Source organism: Gopherus evgoodei, chromosome 2 (assembly GCF_007399415.2).
Source record: "Gopherus evgoodei ecotype Sinaloan lineage chromosome 2, rGopEvg1_v1.p, whole genome shotgun sequence".
Classification (NCBI taxonomy): domain Eukaryota; kingdom Metazoa; phylum Chordata; order Testudines; family Testudinidae; genus Gopherus; species Gopherus evgoodei.
This window is the reverse complement of record NC_044323.1, coordinates 27256039-27280824: the sequence shown is the minus strand read 5'-3', so window position 1 is coordinate 27280824 and position 24786 is coordinate 27256039. Positions and strand designations below refer to the sequence as shown.

The 24786-nt window shown below is 50.9% G+C and overlaps 1 protein-coding gene across 6 annotated transcripts in view; it reads right to left on the bottom strand.

The window, feature by feature from the left end:
• Positions 1-24786, bottom strand: part of CUL2 (cullin 2) — a 115372-nt gene that overhangs the window by 2361 nt on the left and 88225 nt on the right. For all 6 annotated transcript variants that reach the window (XM_030550173.1, XM_030550176.1, XM_030550174.1 and 3 more), the window contains one exon: positions 10908-11024. In XM_030550173.1, the coding sequence (XP_030406033.1) occupies positions 10908-11024 (117 nt within the window). The remainder of the gene's footprint in view (positions 1-10907; positions 11025-24786) is intronic.

Below are 24786 nucleotides of genomic sequence, written 5' to 3'. Positions count from 1 at the left end.
AGTATTGTCCATACTCTTGGGCAGTTCGAGAGAACAGAAGGTCTGAGAGAAGCTAGATGGGTCTATTACTTCAGAGGAGTATACTTCTTTTTTTTTTGCTGCTCAGTAATCAAGCTGTATGACTGCCACTGAAGTTCAGTGAGAGTCTCAGTGCTTATGTCACTTTTGAAAATGGGATATATATTTCAAAGTCAGTTAGGTGCTTTTGAAAATCTACCCCAGAAGGCAATTTGAGACAATGAAAATTATTAAAAAGGAGAAAGCAACCATCTTCCTAGTAATGGAAGAAGGGGAAAAAAAGCAAATACAAGCAGACCTGGCTATCTGAGCGCAACAGTATCTTTTGCCAGCAATCTCTCATTTGCTTCCCTTGTGAAAACAATTTCACATTGCAACTGGATAAAGCAGGGGACATCCTAGGTTTGGGTGGGCAAACTTTTTGGCCTGAGGGCCACATCTGGGTATGGAAATTGTATGGCGAGCCATGAGTGCTCTGGGGATGCAGGTTCCGGGTGGGGCCAGAAAAAAACGGTTACTCACTTGTTTGTAACTGCTGTTCTTCGAGATGTGTTGTTCATGTCCATTCCAAGCAGGTGAGTGTGCGCCGCGTGCATGCCAGCCGGAAGATTTTCCCTTAGCAGTGTCCGCAGGGTCGGCCTTGGCGCCCCCCGGAGTGGCACCTCCATGGCACCCTATATAGGGGCCCGCCGACCCTCCACCCCCTCAGTTCCTTCTTGCTGGCACTCCGACAGAGGAGCAGGAGGGTGGGTATTGGAATGGACATGAACAACACATCTCGAAGAACAACAGTTACAAAAAGGAGAGTAACTGTTTTTTCTTTAAGTGATTGTTCATGTGCATTCCAAGCAGGTGACTCACAAGCCTCAGTTTAAGTGGCAGGGTTGGAGTTCACTGCAGACTGGAGCACCGCCTTGCCGAAGGCTGCATCATTTCTGGCCTGGTGCGTGATGGCATAGTGCAACATGAATGTGTGGATTGAGGACCACGTGGCAGCCCTGCATATCTCCTGTGTTGGGACCAGAGCCAGGAATGTCGCAGAGGAGGCCTGTGCCCTTGTGGAGTGGGCTGAGATTGGCGGGGCTGGCACCTTGGCTTGATTGTAGCATTTGCAGATGCAAGCAGTGATCCATGAGAAGATACACTGTGAGGAGATGGGGGGCCCCTTCATCCTGTTGGCCACAGCTACAAAGAGTTGGGTTGATTTCCTGAACGGTTTAGTTCGTTCAATATAGAGTGCCAGGGCCCTGCAAACGTCCAGGGAATGCAGCCTACACTCTGCGTTGGAGGATTGTGGCTCGACAACCAGTCCCGGCTTAGGACCTTAATTTGGTCCTCTCTGCCCTCACAGGGCCCCACTTCGAGCCACTGGCTACGTGCTCTTTGCTATATCTCTTCTATAAGGTCTCATTCCTCGTGGCTATCACCTTGGCCAGGAGGGTATGGGAGCTCAGAGTGCTGATGTCCAAGCCTCCATACACTGTCTTCCACAAAGACAAAGTCCAACTCAGACCACCTTAGGAAGGAACGCCGGGTGTGGCCCGAGTTGGACTTTGTCTTTGTGGAAGACAGTGTATGGAGGCTTGGACGTCAGCACTCTGAGCTCCGATACCCTCCTGGCCGAGGTGATAGCCACGAGGAATGAGACCTTATAGAAGAGATATAGCAAAGAGCACGTAGCCAGTGGCTCGAAGTGGGGCCCCGGGAGGGCAGAGAGGACCAAATTAAGGTCTTAAGCCGGGACTGGTTGTCGAGTATGCGGGAACAGCCTATCGAGGCCCCTGAGGAAGCGACAAACCAATGGGTTCGTGAAGACTGAACCACCTTCAGCTCCTGGGTGGAACACGGAGATGGCTGCCATGTGGACCCAAACCGAAGAGAGGGAAAATCCTCGCTGTCTCAACTAGAGTAGGTAATCAAGGATGAGAGGGATCGGGGGGAGCAATGGAGCCTGTCCCTGCTGTTCAGCCCTGATGGAAAAAAGTTTCCACTTGGCCATGTATGTGGTCCTGGTGGAGGGTTTTCTGCTACCGAGGAGAAACTTGCTGTGAGCATTGCATTTCCACTGGGTTTAGCCATGGAGCATCCAGACTGTGATGTGGAGTGACTCCAGGTTCAGGTGGCAGAGGCAGCCCCGATCCTATGATCAGGTCCGGGAGCAGGGGCAACGTGAGGGGTGCCTGTATGGACATGTGCAGCAGCAACGTGTACCAATTCTGGTGCGGCCGCGCCGGCGCTATTAGTATGACGCGAGCGTGATCCCTGTGTATCTTAAGGAGTACCCTGGGGACCATGGGGATCAGAGGGAAGGTGTAAAGCAGGCCGCCTTCCCACGAGAGGAGGAAGGCATCCGTTAGAGACCCTGGACTGCGCCCCAGGAGGTAGAAGAACTGTCGATACTTCCTGTTGTCCCTCGAGGCAAACAGGTCTATCTGGGGATAACCCTAGAGATGGAAGATTGAGCGTGCCACATCTCAGCGAAGGGACCACTTGTGACCATTGAACGAGCGGCTGAGAGCATCTGCCAGGTCATTCTGCACCTCCAGGAGGTAAGATGCCGTTAGGTGAATTGCATTCTGCACGCAAAGGTCCCATAATGCGAGGGCTTCCCGGCACAGGGGAGAGGAGCCTGCATCTACCTGTTGGTTGATATAGAACATTGCCGAGGTATTGTCCATGAGGACTGCAACACACGTGCCGCCAAGTGAGAATTGAAAGTGAGGCAGGCAAGGCAAACAGCCCATAGCTCCCTGATGTTGATGTGTAGGGAGAGGTCCTCTGGGTACCAAAGGCCTTGGCTCCTGAGATTCCCTAGATGTGCCTCTCACCCCAGATTCGACACATCTGTCACCAAGAAAAGGGCTGGCTGAGGGCTGGCCAAGGGTACTCCTGCATAGACCACCCGCGGGTCAGGTCACCGCTGGACGGAATCCAGCACCACTCGTAGAAGCGTCACCACTGAGTCCAGCGCATCCCTGGTTGGTCGGTACACAGTCGCTAAGCAGGACTGAAGAGAGTGCAGCCTGAGACTGGCATGGCTCACCACGTCGGAGCGCACAGACATATGTCCCAGCAACTTGAGACAGTTTCTCGCTGTGGTGGTCAGGAAACAGCGGAAACCGAGGATGTCGTTGGACATGGACATGGACTCCGGTAGGTATGCTCTGGCCTGCATCAAGTCCAGAACTGCCCCTATGAACTCTATCCGTCGGACAGGAGACAGGGTAGACTTGGCCTCGTTCAACAGGAGACCGAGCTTGAGGAAGGTCTGTGTGATAAAGACCACCTGAGCCTCCACTTGTGCCTTGAAGTGGCCCTTGATGAGCCAATTGTCCAGGCAGGGAAACACCTGAGTCCCATGCTTGTGCAGGAAAGCTGCTACAACTGCCATGCACTTTCTGAAGACCCTTGGGGCGGCTGACAAGCCGAAAAGCAGGACTGCAAACTGGAGATGGGTGTTGCCCACTATGAACCTGAGATAATGTCTGTGCTGAGGGATTATTGCGATATGGAAGTAGGCATCCTTTAAATTGAGGGCGGCGTACCAGTCTCCTGGATCCATCGAGGGGATGATGGAGGACAGGGAGACCATACGGAACTTGAGCTTCTTTACAAACTTGTTCAGACGTCGCAAGTCCAGAATGGGTTGGAGGCCCCCTTTTGCCTTTGGTATTAGGAAATAGCAGGAGTAAAAACCCCTGCACCTGAGCTCCTGAGGACTTCCTCCACTGCCCCTACTACGAGGGACTGTACTTCCTGAATTAGAAGTTGCTCGTGAGGGGGGTCCCTGAAGAGGGACGAGGAGGGGGGGCTGGTGGGGCGGGAGGGAGGGATATTGGATAGAATATTCCCTCTCTACCGTGCGGAGCACCCAACTGTGTGATGTGATTCGGGACCAGGCATCATAGAAGGGGGACAGAAGTGATGAAAAGGTAGGGTTGGTGGGATCCAGAGTCCTGACTGGTAGGTCGTCCTCAACTGCACCATCAAATTTGTGGTCTAGGCCCTGAAGGAGGCCGCAGCTGGCCAGATGACTGGCCAGAGGGCTGTTGTTGCCTCCTTCTGTCATTTCTGCTTCACCTATGTGAGGGCTCTGGGTGTTTCTGGGGCTGGTATGGCCGGGAAGCCGGCTGCGGCCTGAATTGCCTGCGTTGGGTAGTTGGGTGTGCAGGCCTAGTGAGCGTAAGGTAGCCCTTGAGTCCTTTAATACGGATGAAGGCTCCGTAGCTTATCGGAGAATGGCATGGACCCCTTGAAGGGGAGGTCCTGGATGGTCTGTTGGACCTCATGCGGAAGGTCTGAGACCTGAAGCCAGGCTCCCTGCCGCGTGACCAGCCTGGTTGCCAGTATGTGGGAGCCTGCATCCGCTGCATCCAGGGCCACTTGGAGGAATGCCCGGGAAATCAGCTTCCCTTCCTCTACCATAGCGGAAAATTCTGTTCACGATTCCTGGGGAAGGAGTTAGGCGAATTTGGATAAGGCTGAGCATGTATTATGGCCATATCGGCTCACTATAGCCTGTCAGTTGGCTATACGTAAGTTGCAGACCCCCCGCTGAGTACACCTTTCTACCAAAGAGGTCCAACTTCTTGGCCTCTTTGTTCTTCGGTGTAGACCCTTGGAATCCCTGATGCTCCCTTTGGTTGGCCGCATTCACAAGCGGAGAGTCCGGGGGAGGGTGGGTATATAGGTGTTCATGGCCCTTGGAGGGTACAAAGTAGCACCTCTCTGTCTTTTTGGCTGTAAGGGCCAATGAAGCTGGCGTCTGCCACAAGATGCGGGACGTATCTGCTATCATTTTGATCAAACGGTAGGGTAACCCTAGACGGGCCTGAGGGGGCCAGGATGTCCACTACTGGATCTACATCCACTGCGATCTCCTCCGCTTGGATCACCAGGCTCTGAGAGGCATGCTTAAGTAGCTGCTGAAGCACCCGGTTGTCCTCTAGGGCCGGTGCCGCTGAAGTTCCTGCAACTGCCTCATCCAGCGAAGAAGAGGAGATCACCTGCAAAGGACCTTCCTCTGTACCCTGAGCCTCTGCAGGGTTCTGCGGCACATGGTACTCTGGTTGCGTGGCCGGTGCAAATGTAGGATGCGGCACCGTGGCTGGTACCAGGGTCAATGTCTAAGGACGAAGCATGCTGGGCAGTGCCTGCAGCGTCGGAAACATGGTCCCCGTCGGTGCCAGTGTCTGACTAGGTGGTGCCAGGTTCTGTTGCGGCACACTCCTGTCGGACAGCAGTGCCGGTGGTGGAGACATTTGCGCTGGAGCCACTGACGTTGAGGAGACCGACACAGACCTGGAGCGCGGGCCGTGCACCTGTCCCAAGGACTGATGGTAGGCCCAGGGAGTCTGGAACAGTCACTGGGAGGGCGGTTACTACTGTTGCTGCCACTGCACTAAGTAAGGTCGTTGGCTTGCCTGAGAAGCCCATCTCCTGCTCCTCGATCTACTGGAGCAGTAGGATTCAGCCTCCGAGTCCGAGGTCTCTGAATAGGAAGACTGAGGGGGAGCGGTACCACGAGGCTGGGGAGCGTGATCTCTGTGCTAGTGCTACCGCAGCGGTGCGAGGCAGGGACTGGGGTGACATCATGGCCAGCTTGCCCCTTGATTGGATTGGGGGTTGGGCAGCGTCTGGCAGCTCTTTCCACTGGCGTGAAGAAGCCAGCACTGGGAGGCGTAATAAGTCAGAGACCGCCTTGAACGTCTCCAGCATCGATGGAAGATGCACATCCTCGCTGAGGTCCAGAGAACTAGACCAGTCTGGACTTGACTGCACCGTCACTGGAGCGGGAGTCAATGGGACCTTGGAAGGATGCAGTTGTGGCTCTGCTTGTCCCACCGCAGTCGTGGACGCTACCGGCCTTTTAAGGTCCTGGTGAGGTGAATGGTCTCTCACCAGCCTCTTCTTTTTTGCGTGCACTAGAGATGGTGATCGGTGATGCACAGAGGACGATTTTCTATGCCCCGATTCTCTCTGATGCCGGGACTTAGAGGTCTTAGACCGGGCCTCCTGTCTTGATAGAGGTGCCAGAGCACTGCGCACTGAGGTTGAGGTGCAGGACAAGTGCATAAACTTCCTGGAGTCTGTGCAGATTTTAAACCCTGGGGATCCAGGCATGACCCAGCAGGGCAACAAGTACGTTTGGGGGTGGGAAGCCCCCCAACAACTAACATTAATTCTAAACTAAGAGAAAACAACTATATAAACTTAGACGAGACACTGCTAGGTTTGTTCCAAGAGCGAGCAAAGTTCCAGCTGGCCATCACCGGCAGTAAGAAGGAACTGAGGGGGTGAAGGGTCGGCGGCCTCCTATATAGGGCACCATGGAGGCACCACTCCAGGGGGTGTCAAGGCTGACCCTATGGACACTGCTAAGGAAAATCTTCTGGCTGGTGTGCACGCAACATGCACACACCTGCTTGGAATGCACATGAACAATCACTTGAAGAAGAATGAGGAGTTCATGGTGCAGAAGGGGGCTCCAGCCTTGGGACTGGGATGCTGGAGGGGGTGAGGGCTCCGGTTAGAGATGTGGGCTCTGGGGTGGGGCCCGGGATGAGGAGTTTGGGGTGCAGGAGGGGGCTCTGGGCTGAGGAAAGGGGTTAGGGTGTGGGAGGGGATATGGGCTCTGGGCTGGGGGTGTGGATTCCAGGGTGGGGCCAGAAATGACGGGTTCAGGGAAGGGGGCTGGGGTTCAGGAGGGTGACGGCTCTGACTGGGGGTGCGAGGACTGGGGTTCAGGAGGTGATCCAGGTTGGGCTGAGGGGTTTGTAGGGTGGGAGGGGGATCAGGCCTGGGACAGGGGTTTGGGGCACGGGAGGAGGTCGGGGTGCAGGCTCTGGACAGCGCTTACCTCAGGCATCTCTGGAAAGCAGCAGCACATCCCCTCTCCAGCTCCTATGTGGAGGCACAGCCAGGCGGCTCTCCATGCTGCCTCATCCACAGGCGCAGTACCTGGAGCAGCAACACGTCCTTCCTCTGGCTACAATGTGGAGGCGCGGTGCTGTCCAGGCAACTCTGCATACTGCCCTGTCCGCAGGCACCAACTATGCAGCTGCCATTGGCCGCAGTTCCCAGTCAATTGGAGCTGCAGAGCTGGTGCTTGGGGTGGATGCAGTGTGTTGATCCTCCTGGCTTCCCCTACACGTAGGAGCTGGAGGGGGGACATGCCACTGCTTCCGGGAGCTGCACAAAGCCATGCACATGTGGAGTGGGGCAAGCCCCCGACCCTGCTCCCTGGCTGGAGTTCGAGGGCCGGACGTGGCCTGTAGTTTGCTCACCCCGTCCTAGCTCAATGGACATCAGATGGAGTTTGGTTCAGGGACCTCTGTTATTCACCGATAGCTAAGTCAGTTTGCTTTATTCACTGTCCCTTTTTGGATGGAATGCCTCTTTTGCTTAGACGAAGCTCTGTATCACTTCAGCTTGTCTACACTACCATGTGAAGTCAATCTAAGATACTCTACTTCAGCTACGTGAATAGTGTAGCTGAAGTTGATGTACTTAGATCTACTTACCGCGGTGTCTTCACTGCAGTAAGTTGAGAGCTGACACTCCCCCATCAACTCTACTTGCACTCCTCGTTCTGGTGGAGTACCAGAATCGACAGGAGAGCATTCAGTGGTCGATTTATCGTGTCTATACTAGACACGATAAATCAACCCCCGCTGGATCGATTGCTGCCCACCGATCTGGTGGGTAGTGTAGACAAGCCCTTTGACTTGAACTTCTGGTATGCTCCACTGTTGATTTATTTATGATATGGTTGTCATGATATCCCACAGAGGCATGCTCCTTCCTCTGGTGATCCTAGAAATCCTAGAGGCCCAGCTGGCCACTCATCTTTGGGAAGTTGATGCTCTGAAGACTTTTTCTGATCTTGTGTATTGTGGAGGGCCCTCATTCTTCAAGACTGGCATTCAAGGTCAGGAATCTGAGGGAGGATTTTACCACCATAAGGGCTTCATGTTTCCTCCAGCTGAAGGATCAGATCACTACTGATGTTGTTTTTACTCTTCATGTCTTTTTTGAGAATGATTCCAGGCTCACAAAAGAAATCCCTGAAACTTTGTCACATGCAGTCTTGTATGTGGAGTAACCTCTAAGCATGAAATCAGAACACCCAGGAAATGCAGATGAAGACGGATGGATGACAGTTGTGCTGAGATCAGTGTCTGGATCTTACTGTATGCTCCCTGTGGACATCATAGTGGAGTACTTTTTGGTTCAGAGACCTCTGGGTCATTTGATGTTCTGTACCTATTTCAACTCTTACACAAATAATCCTTTAAGAAGGGAATTAATTCCTCTGAACAGTAAAATGGGGTAACGATGGTTACCTCCTTTGCAAAGCACTTTAAGATCTATTGATGAAGAGCGCTAGGTATTAAATCATCACATATCTGTATGCCAAAAGCATGGAGAGGGTCCTCCTAATCTTCCCGCAAGGTATCCTGGATTATGCTCTAAAAACACTAGTACAAAATGAAGCCCTGAACTACTCAAACTGGCTACTAACAATACCTTCATAAGCACCTTGGGGTACACAGATTAAAAGATACAGTTTTGTATTGATAGCAATGATTTCTGTAGGGAAAGGAAATTCCAGATAACAGGTCTAGACTGGACTATGAAAGGTAGCATCTGTTAGGTTCATAATCATTAGAAAGTCTACTGGAAAGACTGCAGTGATGGTGGAAGCTAGAGTTTCCAGGCTAAGTTTTGCTTTGTTCACTGATCTGATTGTTCAGCCTCTTGAGAAGCATGATGGTCTGAAAAATCCTTAACTGGTGAGGGGATGTTTTGGCATGGTGAGTCTCAGGTGAAAGAGAGGACGGACCACCCTGTGCTGAGATGTCTCCGGAGGAGTCTTGGCTTGTGTAGGGTGGGATGCTGAGTCCCCTACAGGTTTGGACTATAAGTCCCTTCCTGTGGGACAGCAAGGGTGTATATACTGAGAAAAACTCGTAGAACATTCCCCTTCTGTGTGTCCTAAGAGGGTCTCCTCATAGATGGAGCTCCTCTTGGCCTTTTACTTGCTTTATTTAACTTGCTGCACAATGGTGGGAAAGTAGGGAGAAACAGGAAGGAGCTTAACGGGTGATCACATTCAGGGCTCAGAGCTCTATAAATTTTGATTCCCTAATCGGGGGTGGGGTGAGAATGTTGGGGAAGTCTGTGCTTGCTGCTACTGGAAAAAAGCTTTAAAAGCACTGGGATAGCTGAAGTGGGAGTACTGAGCCACTCTTCTGTTTGAGCTGCCAGCCAGAAAATCTGGTGCCTGGTGGAAGGTGTGTGGCCACATATGAACTGCCATTAGTACCTACAGGAAGAGGTACAAGTGTCTCAGACGAAGAAGTGAAAATTTTTACTAGAAAAACGTAATGGGACTGAAGGTAATATTAAGAAATCTGAACGCACTGACATTGACATGAAATAAAAAAGTTGCAAGAACTGGGAAAGAAGCGTTTCAACTTGGACAATTAAGAAGCTAAAGTTTTAGAACATGTATCATATGGGTGTGACTTGTTCTTTGCCTAAACAAATTAGTCTGCACCAACTTAGTGTTAATTGTTAGACTTCTATAAACACTATGCATAATTTGCTCTGCATCTTGGAAAAAAGTTTCAGAAGCATCCAAGTGACTTCGGATCCTAAGGCCCAGTTTCAAAAGTGACTTTAGCTCTTAAGTGCCTTTAGAAATTGGGGCTTATGGTCCTAAGTCAGTAAGGCATTTTTGAAAAGTTTACTCTAAGTCTATTTGGAAGCTACGGCTGACTACTTGATGAGTGGAGTGTCAACAAGATAAGTGACAACACTGCCGTGTGATTTTCACTGGTTGCCATTCAATTTCTGGGTGGAAACTGAAGTGTTGATTTTGCCTATAAAGCTCTAAATATTCCAGGACTGGTCTTGATAGACTGCGTCCTTCCTTGTTCTGTACTGCCAGAGTGGAGATCTGCACAGGCATCTGAGCAGTAGCGCTCTTCAGTTATGTATGGGAAGGAGCTGCCAACTAGTTTTTTTCCTGTAAAACCCCCTTGACTTGGTAATTCATTTCTTCTCTTGATGCAAAATAGCCTAAATCTACTACCACCTAGGTATGCTGCAAGGCTCACCTGTCTTTTAGGCAAGGAAGGAGTGCAGAAGGAATAAGGTAGATACTGAGATGGAATGGGTTACCGATTTACTTACTATATTACTTGGTTATGATTGGATTTTGTTATAGGATGTAAATGGCTTATCATATAGTATAATTATGTGATTTTAAGTGATGAAAGATCACCTAGGCCAGGGTTTTCAAGAGCGGCTAAGACTGAGGGTTTCTCAATTTTGGAGAATTCAAACTAAGATACATTAAGGAACTGATTTTCAGAAGGTGGGTGTTCAGATCTCAAGCTGAATATACCAGTTCACTACTGACTGTAGAAAATTCTGGCTGTACAGCTCTGGATAGATGCCCATTCTGGGGCAGTCTTGGGGGTGGGGATGAAGAAAAAGGGGCAGAATCAATGCAGTCTAAAGAATTCAGATACTTTGTCTCCCCTTACAATTGAGATGTAGTCTAAAATTTCAACACACTTTTAAAATCTGAGCTATAAAGCAAAATGAAATCCAGCCTCATCATAAGAGTTCTGGGCTTGTTGGGTATCCTGTGAAAATTATACATGTATTAATGCCCGTGACAGGATAACCACAACTAAACATTCCCACTTAAGTAAAACTCCTACATTCTGAACTAAAGCAATTTAGAAAAATTCTTACCAGTTATTAAAATATTAGTTCTGAGGTATACACTGCCTCAGTTTTGTGATTAAACACAGCACTCAGTCATCATATAGCTTTTCATTTAGATCATAATAATTGACAGCATTTCCTCTTACCTCCTGAATAAGAGCATTATGTCGCAGCACTTTACGTGCTTTCATGATACGGACTATAGCAGCTTGAAGGTACATTTTCCTGTCTTCATCTACAGCACTTCTGGTCTGCTCCATCTCCTGAAAAATGGGAAAAATCGTGATGCTGCAAACACAGTAGGATCAACAAACATTCAGAAAACACCTACAATGCTTCTGACTTTGCTAAAGGAAAAAAAAAAGTCAAATTTTAACAATGAAAGCTAGTTAAATCTCAATTTTAGTGCTTCTGGGCAAGATTCTTGTCTATGATTACAGCACACGAAATGCAAGTTGGGGTGGGAATGGCGGGGAGAGGGGTGGTTCTAAAGTAGCATAAAGCTTACTTTTTGCATTGGCTTGATCCCAGTGAAGTTAATGTGCAACACCAGTCTCTCTGTGCAGTTAGGGCTGCCTCAAGATTGCTGTAATTTACAATGACTGCTTGTGACACTCTGTACCTCAAAGCAACACCCTGGAACCCCCATATTCACCACTGTCATAGAATTATGATATGTTTCGTAAAAAGCATGCCTTGTGAGGTATCATTTTAAAAGTCTTGATCTGTTGAACATTAATGTCCTGTTGGATTGTATGTGTTATAATTGTATGTGAAGTTACGAAGGTTTGCTGTGTGTGTGTGTGTTACTGGAACACTTTGTGGAACACCCGCAACCAACCTTTCAGGTAAAACAATGCAGCAGCCAGACAGCTGTTAATGGCTCATCAACACCCATGAAGGAAAGAATCCCAGAAACTATACACATATGTAGACATCTCAGAGGGAGCATGTATACAACAGAGACTGCTTGACCAATGGGAATTGCCTGTTACTCACACGTCATAGCAAAAGATCTTTCCAGCAAGTTGGAAGAAAGTATAGAAGAGGGAAAGTGACATCATAACTTGGCCTCACTCCCTCCACAACTCAACACCTGGAAACACATCTGGAGAACAAAGACGCTGAACTCGGGGAGGGTGGTTCTAGGCCTTGTATTGAGGATCTATAACCTGCTTGTACCATCTGTCAGGATGAGACACTGCTTGATTCAAATCCTGTTTAGTTTGTAGAACTTAGACTGCGAATTTAACCCACTCTGATCTATATGCCTGCTACTTATAATCACTTAAAATCTTTCTTTCTGTAGTTAATAAACCTGTTTTATATTTTACCTAAACCAGTGTGTTTCGGTTGAACTGCGTGGGACATCTGCTGAGGTTACAAAGGTTGGTGCACATCCATTTTCCCTTGCAGAAGTGGCGAACCGGATAATAAATTTGCACTGGTCAGAAGCCTGACCATTATAAGACAGTGCAGTTCCGGGGTGCAAGACAGGAGAGCGGAGGGGAACTGGCTGGAGCCTCTCTATTGTTGGTTCATGAGTGGCTGGGAAAATATTCATGTAACACAGCTGGGTGTGTCCCTGCCTGTGGATGTCTGTGTAAATGCAGTACCTGCCAGAGGTTTGTGGCTTGACAGCATCACGGAGTGAGAGGGAGCCCAGGTTGCTGGAACAAAGGGCTCAGCAGTCCCACAGTCCAGGCTGCATCTCGGTGACCCTGTCACACTGCTAACAACCCTAAGCAGCCAAAACCACAGCTAAGGATCAGTATCAGAGTGTTCTGTCCAAACCCCCTTTCCCTGATACATGAACAGTAGGGAAAGAGAGCAGTGTTAGAGTCTCTGTATCCCATAACTGCCACCAACAGATTGCTCTGGAGCTTGGTATTTTAACTTCAGGAACAGATTGTACAGGTACTGCAGCCTGATCTACAAAAAGCATGATATTAACACATAATTATAGCTCTGAGTATTTGAAGTTTTGCTCACTTTTAAAACTATAAAGCTCTCCTAAAATTCTATAAATCCCTTTCTTAAATGTAAATCCTTTTGAATTAGCATTCTCTGGGTACGTCTTCACTACTGGCCGTATCGGCGGATAGCAATCGATTTCTCAGGGATCGATATATCGCGTCTCATGTAGACGCGATATATCGATCACTGAACGAGCTCCTGTCGACTCCGGAACTCCACCAACGCGAATGGTGGTAGCGGAGTCGACAGGGGGAGCCGCGGACATCGATCCCGCGCCGTGAGGACGGTAGGTAACTCGATCTAAGATACTTCGACTTCAGCTACGCTATTCACGTAGCTGAAGTTGCGTATCTTAGACTGATTTCTCCCCCTAGTATAGACCAGCCCTCTAATGAGAAATTGTTTAAAAAAACCTCTCTCAATCTATACTAACAGCTTATTATTCACCCATATACACAGGCAGAAATGCTTACTGTTTCAGTCAGATTAGAATCTATAAATTATGATTCATGTGATCAGTGTTTTATATAACAAAGACAGATGCTCCTGCCTGGAGGACCTTAATTAGTTCAGGCAGATAAGACAGTTTATCATGAAGTGGTGAAGATGTCTGAAGAGATCAGTGCAAAAAGGCTCAATAAAAGAGGTGTGTTTTCAGGAGGAAGATGTTCTTGAAAGATGAAAGGAAAGTTGCTTGGTGTCTGAGATGAGGGAATTTCAAAGCACAAGAGGTGCCACGGAAGAAGGTGAAAATCTGAGAATGGGATAAGAATGCAAGGGTAGCTTCAGAAAGGCTTAAAGTGGAAGGATAAAGGAGGAGAAAAGGAGCACATATAAAGGAGCATGACAGCTGAAATAAATCTTGAAAAGTGAGGCCATGGGGCCTGGGCTTCATGCAAAAGGCAAGAGAGCTAGAGATGAATAAAGGTAAAGATCCTGGTAGAGGGAAAAAGAATACACTATGGTTTCAAGATGTTATGCTCAGTAAAGGAAACAAAATTACATGTGATCCTATTTCCATTTTAATACAGATGTGCCTGTAGCTGGCTAAGTTTTAACAACAACCTTGAGATGAGAAAAAAATGAAGAATCTAGCAGTCTTACTAAAGAATGATTTTATAAAAGATTTTTCATAGAAACTCTGAAAGCTGACAAGTGAAGCCCAGATATGAACCACATAGAGGCCTTGAGTGGAAACACGAAGTTGCTACTGCTTTAGCTGAGTATACTTTAAACAGAAAGGGTAACAATCAATTCAGGCTTTGATGGGATTCTTCTAATTCAACATCCATCTTTCAGGAGACAGATACTGGCCTAGATGAATCATAGAATATCAGGGTTGCAAGGGACCTCAGGAGATCATCAAGACCAACCTCCTGCTCAAAGCAGGACCAATCCCCAACTAAATCCCCAAATGGCTGCCTCAAGGACTGAACTCACAACCTTCTCTTTAGCAGGCCAATGCTCAAACCACTGAGCTATCCCTCCCCCACCACAAACCATTGCTCTGACCCTGTATGAATGTTCTTATTTTATATTCACCTTGATAAGCGCGCACGCGCACGCACGCACGCACGCACACACACACGCACACACCCCAAAAAGTTTGAATGGGCTTTTCTAAAGGCTCTACATGCCAAGCTTCATATACTCAGAAGCAAATGGCAACTGAACAGGGTCTGTAACAAGTTCTGTGGATTCTCTTATACTGGCAGACTGGGATTTCTGTAACAGTTTCATTTAAATTTTAAAATATATTTTACTAAATAAGAATAGAAATATAAAAATAAATACTGGAGCACATATAGTAATTGCATATTGTTTCTGTATTATCTATTTCCAGTGTGTCTTAGATTTCTGTATTAACAATGCAATAACAGCAGAAGTTAGCAAGGGAAAAAGATATGCTGGAACCCTTAGATCTTTGGACATTTTAGGAGGTATGGAAATCAAACTGAAATTGTGGGATAAACACATTAGCTGCACATTTCTACAAGAGTGATCAGCAGACAAGTAAGTAGCAGACACTACAAAACACCAACATTTTTATCTTGAGAGTTGAAACATATTGAAATAAATAGAATAGTTCACACCTCTCATAAAAGACGGTTACTCACCTTTGTAACTGTTGTTCTTCGAGATGTGTTGCTCATATCCATTCCAGTTAGGTGTGCACGCGCTGCGTGCACGTTCGGAGAAACTTTTACCCTAGCAACCCAGGCGGGTCGGCTGGGTGCCCCCTGGAGTGGCGCCGCTACGGCGCCCAATATATATCCCAGCCGACCCGGCCACCCTTCAGTTCCTTCTTGCCAGCTACTCCAACAGTGGGGAAGGAGGGTGGGTTTGGAATGGATATGAGCAACACATCTCGAAGAACAACAGTTACAAAGGTGAGTAACCGTCTTTTCTTCTTCGAGTGATTGCTCATATCCATTCCAGTTAGGTGATTCCCAAGCCTGAACTAGGCGGTCGGGTCGGAGTGAGATGTGGCGGTATTTAGAACTGCTACGCCAAAGGCCGCATCATCTCTTGATTGTCGGACTAGTGCATAGTGTGCGGTGAATGTGCGGACTGATGACCAGGTCGCTGCACGGCATATCTCCTGGATAGGCACGTGCGCCAGGAAGGCTGCCGACGACGCCTGAGCTCCCATGGAATGTGCCGTGAGGTGGCCAGAGGGGACACGAGCTAGACTGTAGCATGCGCGAATGCATGCAGTCACCCAGGAGGAAATCCTCTGAGAGGAGATTGGTAGACCCCTCATCCGTTCTGCGACCGCCACAAACAGCTGAGGAGACTTCCGGAACAGCTTTGTTCGCTCAATGTAGAAAGCGAGCGCTCTGCGTACATCTAAGGAGTGTAGCTGTTGGTCCCTCCGAGAAGAGTGGGGCTTCGGAAAGAAGACCGGGAGGAAGATGTCCTCGTTGGTATGGAAGGCAGACACAACCTTAGGGAGGAACGCCGGGTGGGGTCGCAGGTGTACTTTGTCCTTATGGAAGACGATGTAGGGTGGGTCCACAGTGAGAGCTCTCAGCTCAGAGACCCGTCTGGCTGATGTAATGGCCACCAAGAAGGCCGTCTTCCATGACAGGTATGTGAGCGAGCAAGTCGCCAGTGGCTCAAATGGTGGGAGCGTGACCCTGTTTAGGACCAAGTTAAGGTCCCAGGTAGGAGCAGGGCGGTGTGCGGGGGGGTAGAGACGCTCCAGGCCTTTAACAATTCTAGCGACTAGGGGGTGGGAGAATACGGAGCAGCCACTCTCTCCTGGTCGAAAGGCGGATATGGCTGCTAAGTGCACCTTTAAGGAGGATGTTGCCAGGCCCTGCTGCTTAATACCTGCTTACCAGAGGTAGTCTAGGACCGTGGGAATCGGGGCCTGTGTAGGGTTCACCCCCTGAGTAGCACACCAGCAAGAGAAGCGCTTCCACTTGGCCTTGTACTTTGAGCGAGTGGAAGGCTTCCTGCTGTTAAGGAGGATATGCTGGACCGGTGCGGAGCAGCTGAGCTCCGCCGCGTTTTCAGCCATGCAGGAGCCATGCCGTGAGGTGTAGGGCTCGTAGGTCCGGGTGACGGAGCCTGCCATGATCCTGTGTGATCAGGTCTGGGTGGAGAGGGAGGGGGATTGGAGGGTCCACAGAAAGGTCCAGCAAGGCGGTGAACCAGTGCTGTCTGGACCACGCAGGTGCGATCAGGATTAGATGCGCTTTGTCCCTGCGTAGTTTCAACAGGACTTTGTGCACCAGAGGGAACGGAGGGAAGGCATACAATAGGTGGTGGGTCCATGGCAGGAGGAATGTGTCCGTGATCGACCCAGGAGAGAGACCCTGAAAGGAGCAAAACTCCTGGCACTTCCTGTTGGACTTGGTTGCGAAGAGGTCTATGCGGGGAAATCCCCACCTCTGGAAGATGGAATGAATGACATCCGGTCTGATTGACCATTCGTGGCATAGAAAGGATCGGCTGAGTCTGTCCGCCAGTGTGTTCCTGGCCCCTGGGAGGAAGGATGCCACCAGATCTATCGACTAGGCTATGCAGAAGTCCTAGAGTCGAATAGCTTCCTGGCATAGGGGAGACGAACGGGTTCCCCCCTGTTTGTTGATGTAGTACATGGCCGTTGTGTTGTCCGTGAGTACGGAAACACAACGGCCACGCAGATGTCGTTGAAACGCCTGACAGGCGAGGCGGACTGCCTTCAACTCCCGGATATTTATGTGGAGTGACAGCTCTTGGGACGACCAGAGGCCCTGGGTACGTAGGTGCTCTAGGTGGGCCCCCCACCCTAGGGATGATGCATCGGTTGTTAGAGTCATCGACAGTGGCTGTGGATGGAATGGCATCCCCGCGCATACTAGGGATGGGGTCAGCCACCAGTCGAGGGAGTGGAGAGGGTCGGAGGGGACCATCACCAATACATCTAGGTGGTCCCTGCCCGGGCGGAATACCGAATGAAGCCACGTTTGGAAGGGCCTCATTCGGAGCCTGGCATACTTCGTCACATAAGTACATGGCCATATGCCCCAGTAATGTGAGGCAGGTGCGAGCTGAGGTGATTGTGGAGGCCTGCAAGCTCCGTATGAGCAAGACGGTAGTCTGGAAGCGGGGCTGAGGTAAGTAAGCCCTGGCTTGAGTAGAGTCTAGGGTCGCGCCTATGAAGTCCAACCTCTGTGTGGGGACCAGGCTGGATTTCTCAGCATTGAGAAGCAGGCCTAGCTGGGAGAAGAGGCCCGTAACCACCTCGACATGTTGCCGCACCTGCGACTGGGAGGACCCCTTTAGGAGCCAGTCGTCGAGGTATGGAAACATGTGATTTTTCCGCCGACGGAGGTGGGCGGCCACAATGGCCATGCACTTGGTAAACACCCTCGGGGCCGTGGAGAGGCTGAAGGGTAGGACTGCGAATTGGAAGTGCTGATGTCTGACCGTGAAGTGAAGGTACTTCCTGTGCGGTGGAAAGATGGCAATATGGAAGTACGCGTCCTTCATGTCGAGGGCGGCATACCAGTCTCCAGGAATGGGATAATGGTTCCCAGGGAGATCATGTGGAACTTCAACTTGAGTATCCATTTTTTGAGGCCCCGCAGGTCTAGGATGGGTCTGAGAGCTCCCTTGGACTTGGGGATCAGAAAATATCGGGAGTCGAACCCCTTGCCTCTCTCGTCTAGAGGTACTTCCTCTATAGCTCCTGCTGCGAGGAGAGAACGAACCTCCTGCAGAAGGGTTTGCTCGTGAGAGAGGTCCCTGAAGAGGGAAGGGGGGCGAGAAGGGGGTGAGGAAGCAAATTGTAGGTGGTATCCTTGCTTCACCGTGCGTAGCACCCAACAGTCTGAAGTTAACTGGGATCACACCAGGAGGAAGTGGGAGAGGCGGTTGGAGAAGGTACGGGAAGGATCCTGTCTTGAGGCTGGTACGCTGTCCCCGGGCGCACCTTCAAAAGCTGGACTTGGAGCCCGGTGGTGCCTTGGAGGGCCCTTGGTTTTGGCCTCCCTGGGAGCTGGATTGACGTCTGCGGTCCCCCCGGCCACGCCGTCTACTGAAGTCCTGCCTCTGGCGGGGTGGGAAGTATGGGCGTTGTGCTTGGGGCCTGAAGGGTCTACGCTGGGTGGAAGGTGTATGCATCCCCAGTGAGCGTATGATGACTCGATTGTCCTTCAGGTTTTGCAATTTGGAGTCCGTTTTGTCCGAGAACAAACCCTTCTCGTCAAAGGGTAAGTCCTGGACGGTATATTGTAGTTCCGGGGGTAGGGTGGAGGCTTGAAGCCAGGAAATGCGCCTCATGGTGATTCCCGAGGCCAAGGTTCTAGCTGCTGAGTTGGCCGAGTCGAGGGAGGCCTGTAGAGAGGTCCTGGCCACCTTTTTACCCTCCTCCAGGAACGCATTAAATTCCGGGCATGAGTCCTGGGGTAGAAGCTCGGAGAACTTACCCACCTCCGCCCATATATTATAGTTATAACGGCCCAGTAGGGCCTGTTGGTTGGCCACACAGAGTTGCAAGGCCCCAGCTGAGTACACCTTGCGACCCATGAGGCCCATTCGCCTAGCTTCCTTGGCTTTGGGGGCCGGTGCCTGTTGGCCGTGCCGTTCCCTGTCGTTGACAGACTGGACAACTAGGGAGGAGGGTGGACGTACAGGTACTCGTACCCCCGAGAGGGTACCATGTACTTCCTTTCCACTCCCTTAGCTGTCGGCGGGATGGAGGCTGGCGATTGCCAAAGGTTATTGGCGGTGGACTGGATAGTCTTGATGAATGGGAGGGCTACTTGGGTAGGTGCGTCCACAGAGAGGATGCTCACTACCGGGTCCTCAACCTCTGGGACCTCCTCCACAGGTAGGTTGATGTTAAAGGGCCACTCTACGGAGGAGGTCCTGGTGGGCCCTGAGGTCTATCGGTGGGGGCCCTGACGCTGAAGACCCAGCCACGGCCTCATCTGGCGAGGAGGAGGAGGAGTATCCTCCGGGGATGAGGGCATCCTGTGCGGTCTCCTGCTCCTGGACTGGTTCCTGCTCCAGTTGACCTGGGGAGTCTGGTGGCGGCTGTTTATCCGACTCAACCACGGGGGGGGTGAGAAACAGTGGCCTCTGGTACCCGATGTTCTGAGGTGGCAGAACGGGTCTGGGGCATGGGGCCACCCTGGGTCTGATGATATGCCCAGGGTGTCCAAAAACCTCACTGTTGGGAACCCATGTCCTGCGGGCGGGGGTTCTGGAACACTCCCAGCGGTACTTCAGGATCCTGGTCCCGTTCCTAGTAGCTACCCGCCTGGGAGGATGCCGACGTGCCTCTAGACGGCCATGGTGGAGCAGCGAAAGTTGGGGCCGAGGTTCCAACAGACCTTACACCTCTGGGTTGTGGTGACCGGTGTCGGTATTGGTGACGATGCCGAGAGTGAGACCGGGACCTGCGACCGGCTCGGTGCCGGGAGGTTGACCGAGATCTCGAGTCCCTCTGTCTCGATCTGCTCCTGGAGGTGCGGCACCCACCACGGTGCCGTGAGCTGGAGCGGTACCGCGAGTACCGGGTTGACGCTAGAGACGTTGACCGGTGCCGGGAGCCTGACCGGTGCCGGGAGCGTGAGCGGTGCCGAGGTGATCGGTGCCGGGAGCCTGACCGGTGCCGGGAGTCTGACCGGTGCCGAGACCGATATCGCCGTCTAGAGTATGAGCGACGCCTCGATGCAGAGCATCCGCGGGACCGCAATCTGGAGCGGTGCCGGTCTGCTACGCTGACCGAAGCTGGTCTGGTCAGGGTTGGTTTGCCCATTGAGTGTAGTACCCGCACTGGCAGTGCCGGGGGTAAGGGCAGTGGCGCATTGGTGATCGCGATCAGATCCCTTGCTGCGGCAAACGTCTCCAGGGTAGATGGCGAAGCAGGCTCTACTGCGGTGGGCACCGGGGAGCCGCCAGGTGCCGGACTTGACGGCCCTCGTGGGGTCGGAGTCAACAGTACCGGCTTAGACGGTGCCGCGGCAGGTATCAGTGCCGGGCGGTCCATCTTTGGCACAGGATCTGACTGTGAGGCAGCTGCTGGCGGGATGATCTGCGCCTTCGCCGTCTTTGACCTCGGGGAGAGGGAGCGGCTCGGAGCCGGTTTCAGCGCCAGCGGAGGCTGGTGCCATGAGTCCTTGGTGGCAGCACTCGGTGCCGTGGCGGTGCCCTTGCTTACCAGCTGACTTGTGCTCGGTGCCGAGGGTGGAGGTGTCAGGGCCGCTTCCATAAGGAGCTGTCTTAATCTAATGTCTCGCTCCTTCTTGGTTCTTGGCTTGAAAGCCGGCAGATTGAGCACTTAGCTGATAAGCGCGACTCCCCGAGGCACTTCAAGCAGGAGTCATGGGGGTCTCCAACTGGCATAGGCTTATGACAAGCTGAGCACTGCTTGAAACCCAATGAGCCGGGCATGAGCTCCGGCTCCCGGTGCGGGGAAGGGGGGGTCCCCGATCCCCTCAAACTATAACTAATAACTACACTATTAACACTAACTAACTAACTGACTAAATATATACACAACAACTAACTATAACTACTATATACAACGATAGCGAAATGAGCTGCTAGGGAGTGTGGAGGTCAGCGAAGCCGCGCTCCACAGTTCCAACGACCGACACGGGCGGTAAGAAGGAACTGAAGGGTGGCCTGGTCGGTTGGGATATATATTGGGCGCCATAGCGGCGCCACTCCAGCCTGGGTTGCTAGGGTAAAAGTTTCTCCGACGAATGTGCACGCGGCACGCACACACCTAACTGGAATGGATATGAGCAATCACTTGAAGAACTACTGTTCCACACTGTTCACTCAAGACAACATCACACAGTATACTAGTTCACACCTAGCTCACAATTTCAAGCTTAATCTTCAGAGCCATGAGGGTCAAAAGCAATTAAAAAAAAAAAAAAGTTTACATTCTGGAGTACAATTCTGTGACAAGGAGCAGAGGGATTAGATTCTGCATCCATAGACCCACTGAATTCTTGGTGCTTCAGTTTAAGTTAGTGAAACCCATTCTTCACAGTTCTGTAGTTTAGACAGTTTCAAGAATGGTTTTGAAACATTCAGTATGATAAAAATAAGCACGTTTGAAATCTTCAGTGTGAGTCCCTATTATCTCCCTTTTCTAGCAGTAGTAAAGGTAAGGAAAGACATTCTGATACAGGTTTCTGAGTTCTGATGATTTAAAAAGGGCCAAACTGAGTAATCCTTTCAAGGCTGTGACTAGGTTCTAAGATACTTTTGTTTAAAAAGCACTAACATAAAATCTCTGCCTTAGTGGATATGGAATGCTAAAATCAGAGCTAAGTGTATCCTCATGCTCACAACATCAAATTTGATTTTACACCTGTACCCTGATATAATGCGACCCAATATAACACAAATTTGGATATAATGCGGTAAAGCAGTCCTCCCGGGAGGGAGAGGGGGAAGAGAGAGAGAGAGAGAAAAAAGCTGCCCTCTGGCAGGTCAAAGCAAGTTTGATATAACGTGGTTTCACCTATAATGCAGTAAGATTTTTTGGCTCTCAAGGGCAGCGTTATGTTGGGGTAGAGGTGTATACAGAACTCAAAACAGCAGAGATTTCACAATTTCTTGGGTTTGTTCTTTCTAACAAAGCCACATATCCTACCATTTATTGTAATATACTGCATTCCAAGAAGTGAATGCTACCTTTAATGAAGACAAACAAGTTAAAGGTATTAAACAACAAACATGTTACAGTATTACTCTGAATAACTATAGATTTCTTTCATTAATATAAGAGATATAGATACACTCCAATAGTTGAGAAACGGAAAAACATTAGCATAGAATTCATACTTTAGTTCCAAGTTCTTCAAAAGACAAAAACCTTCCACAATTAACAAATGTCTTGAATTATGACTAGATAATAAGGATAGGTTTCATTAAGTGCCTCTTGTCTGTCTATTATTGGTGAATTTAAAATTTAGCTCTAGTCAAGTTATGGATTGACTGAAGATCACAAAGACCTACTGATATATTCTAGACAAACCATCTCCCTTTTCCATCTGTAAATAAGGACAATAATTGTGGCAACTGATAAGACTTTGGAGAATGTTAACTAGCAAGTTTTCTCAGAAGAATCAAAGAGGTGCAGCCTTTTTGGTTTGTCAACACTATCTGGGTATATACAATATTTGAGTCTAGGGAATAACATGGCTCTTGCATAAGGCTAGGATATTTTTATTAGCAGTATCTGAATTAGCTAACGTGGAAAAGATTTCTGTGGCACCTTATAGACCAGGGGTCGGCAACCTTTCACAAGTGGTGTGCCGAGTCTTCATTTATTCACTCTAATTTAAGGTTTCGTGTGCCAGTAATACATTTTAATATTTTTTAGAAGGTCTCTCTCTTTCTAAGTCTATATATTATATAACTAAACTATTGTTGTATTGTAAAATAAACAAGGTTTTCAAAATGTTTAAGAAGCTTCATTTAAAATTAAATTAAAATGTTGATCTTACACTGCCAGCCCGCTCAGCCCACTGCTGGTCTGGGGTTCTGTTCACCTAGGCCAGTAGTGGGCTGAGCGGGGCCAGCTGCTGGGACCCCAGACCAGCAATGGGCTGAGTGGCTCAGCCCACTGCCACTCAGGGATTCCATCCGCCAGCTCCTGCCAGCCGGGATCCTGGCTGCCGGACTCGCTCACCCCGTTGTCAGTCGGAGGTCCCGGCCCTGCCCACATACAGTGGGTACCTACCTTCTCCCTGGTTCTGGCCCATTCTCTTCCCCTCTCTGCACTGAGCTGCGAGTGGGAGTGCACTGAGCACAGCTCTAGGGGTGAAGGGTCTGGCCAGGAGCTAGAATGAGGGAAGGGGCTCAGAGTTGGGGCAGGAGATTTGGGTGCAGGGCACTTACCTGGGCAGCTTCTATATAATGCGAGGGGTGCAGGTTAGAATGTCGGGGGCGGGCGGGTGCAGGAGCTCCCATTTGGTGCTCAGGGTGAGGGTGGAGATGTAGGGGGTGCATTGGGTGTGGGGGGCTGGGGATGTGGGGGGGGGCAGGTGTCAAGGCAGAGGGGGGACTGGGTATGTGTGGGGGTGCCAAAGTCAGGGCTGGGGTTGTGGGGGGAGATGAAGGAGTCAAGCAGAGGTCTGGGTGTGTACGAGGGAGGTACAGGGCCAAGGGCAGGGGCCTGGGGTGCGTGTGGGGGTGGGGGGGTGGGACTCAGGGCAGAGGGCTGGGGGTGTGTGTGTGGGGGGAGGGCAGGGGGTCAGGACTCAGGGCAGAGGACTGGGTGACTGCCCCCCCCCGAGAACCTCCAACCCCCTTGCTCCTTGTCCCCTGACTACTCCCTCCTGGGCCCCTGCCCCTAAATGCCCCATGGGACCCCATCCACTATCTAAGCCTCCCTGCTCCTTGTCCCCTGACTGCCCCCCAGGACCCTACCCTCTACCTGTCCCCTGACTGCCCCAACCCTTATCCACATCCCCAACCCCAGGCAGATTCCTGGGACTCCCATGCACCATCAAACCGCTCCCCGCCCCCTGACAGGACCCCAGAACTCCCGACCCATACAACCCTCTCCCTGCTCCCTGCCTGCCACAACCCCTCTCCAAACCCCTGCCTCCTGATTGCCCCCTACCCTGAACTTCAGACTCATCCAACCCTCCCAGGTCCTTGCCCCCTGACCACCCCCTCCAGAGACCCCTCACCCTAACTGCTCCCTAGGACTCTCCCTGCTCCCTGTCCCCTGACTGTCCTGACCCCTAACAGACCCCAGAACTCCCATGCCTCACCCACCCACCCCCTGCTCCCTGACTTCTGCTCTCCAGAGACCCCCACCCCTAGCCACACACACCCCCAGGATCCCACCCCCTATCCAACCCACCCTACTCCCTGCCCTGACTGCCCCCACCCCTTATCCACTCCCTCCCCCAGACTTAGACCCCTTACCTTGAGGCTCCAAGCAAAGCCAGATACACTACCCTGCGGGAGCGAACAGCCCCGCCTCTCAGAGCGCTGCGCGCGCAGCGGCAGAGCTCCGGGTGAGCAGACAGCGTCTTTCCCTCCCCGCGGAGCCAATGCAGCCCCGTGGGAGCGCGCAGCCCCGGCCCCCAGAGCTCTGCACGCACGACGGCAGGGCTCCAGGGGAGGGGAGAAGGCGGGAGAGGGGCCAGTGGCTTGCTGCACTCAGCCCGGTGCTCCAGCCTGGGACCGCGGACCCCGTGGCTTGCTGCGTCGGGCAGGATTTTTAATGGCACGCAGAGTCCCAGCAGGCAGCCGCGTGCCATTAAAAACTGGTTCGCGTGCCGTCTTTGGCACGCATGCCATAGGTTGCCAACCCCTGCTATAGGCTAACAAACGTATTGGAGCATGAGCTTTCATGGGTGAATACGAAAGCTCATGCTCCAATACATTTGTTAGTCTATAAGGTGCCATAGGACTCTTTGTCACTTTTACAGATCCAGACTAACACAGCTACCCCTCTAATCATTGTTAAGGAAATAAAACACATCATGGAGTGTATTAATGGGCTAACGGTGCTTGCTTTAGGTGGACTATGAGACATGAACACTTTCAATCAACCACCTGAGAAGTGCA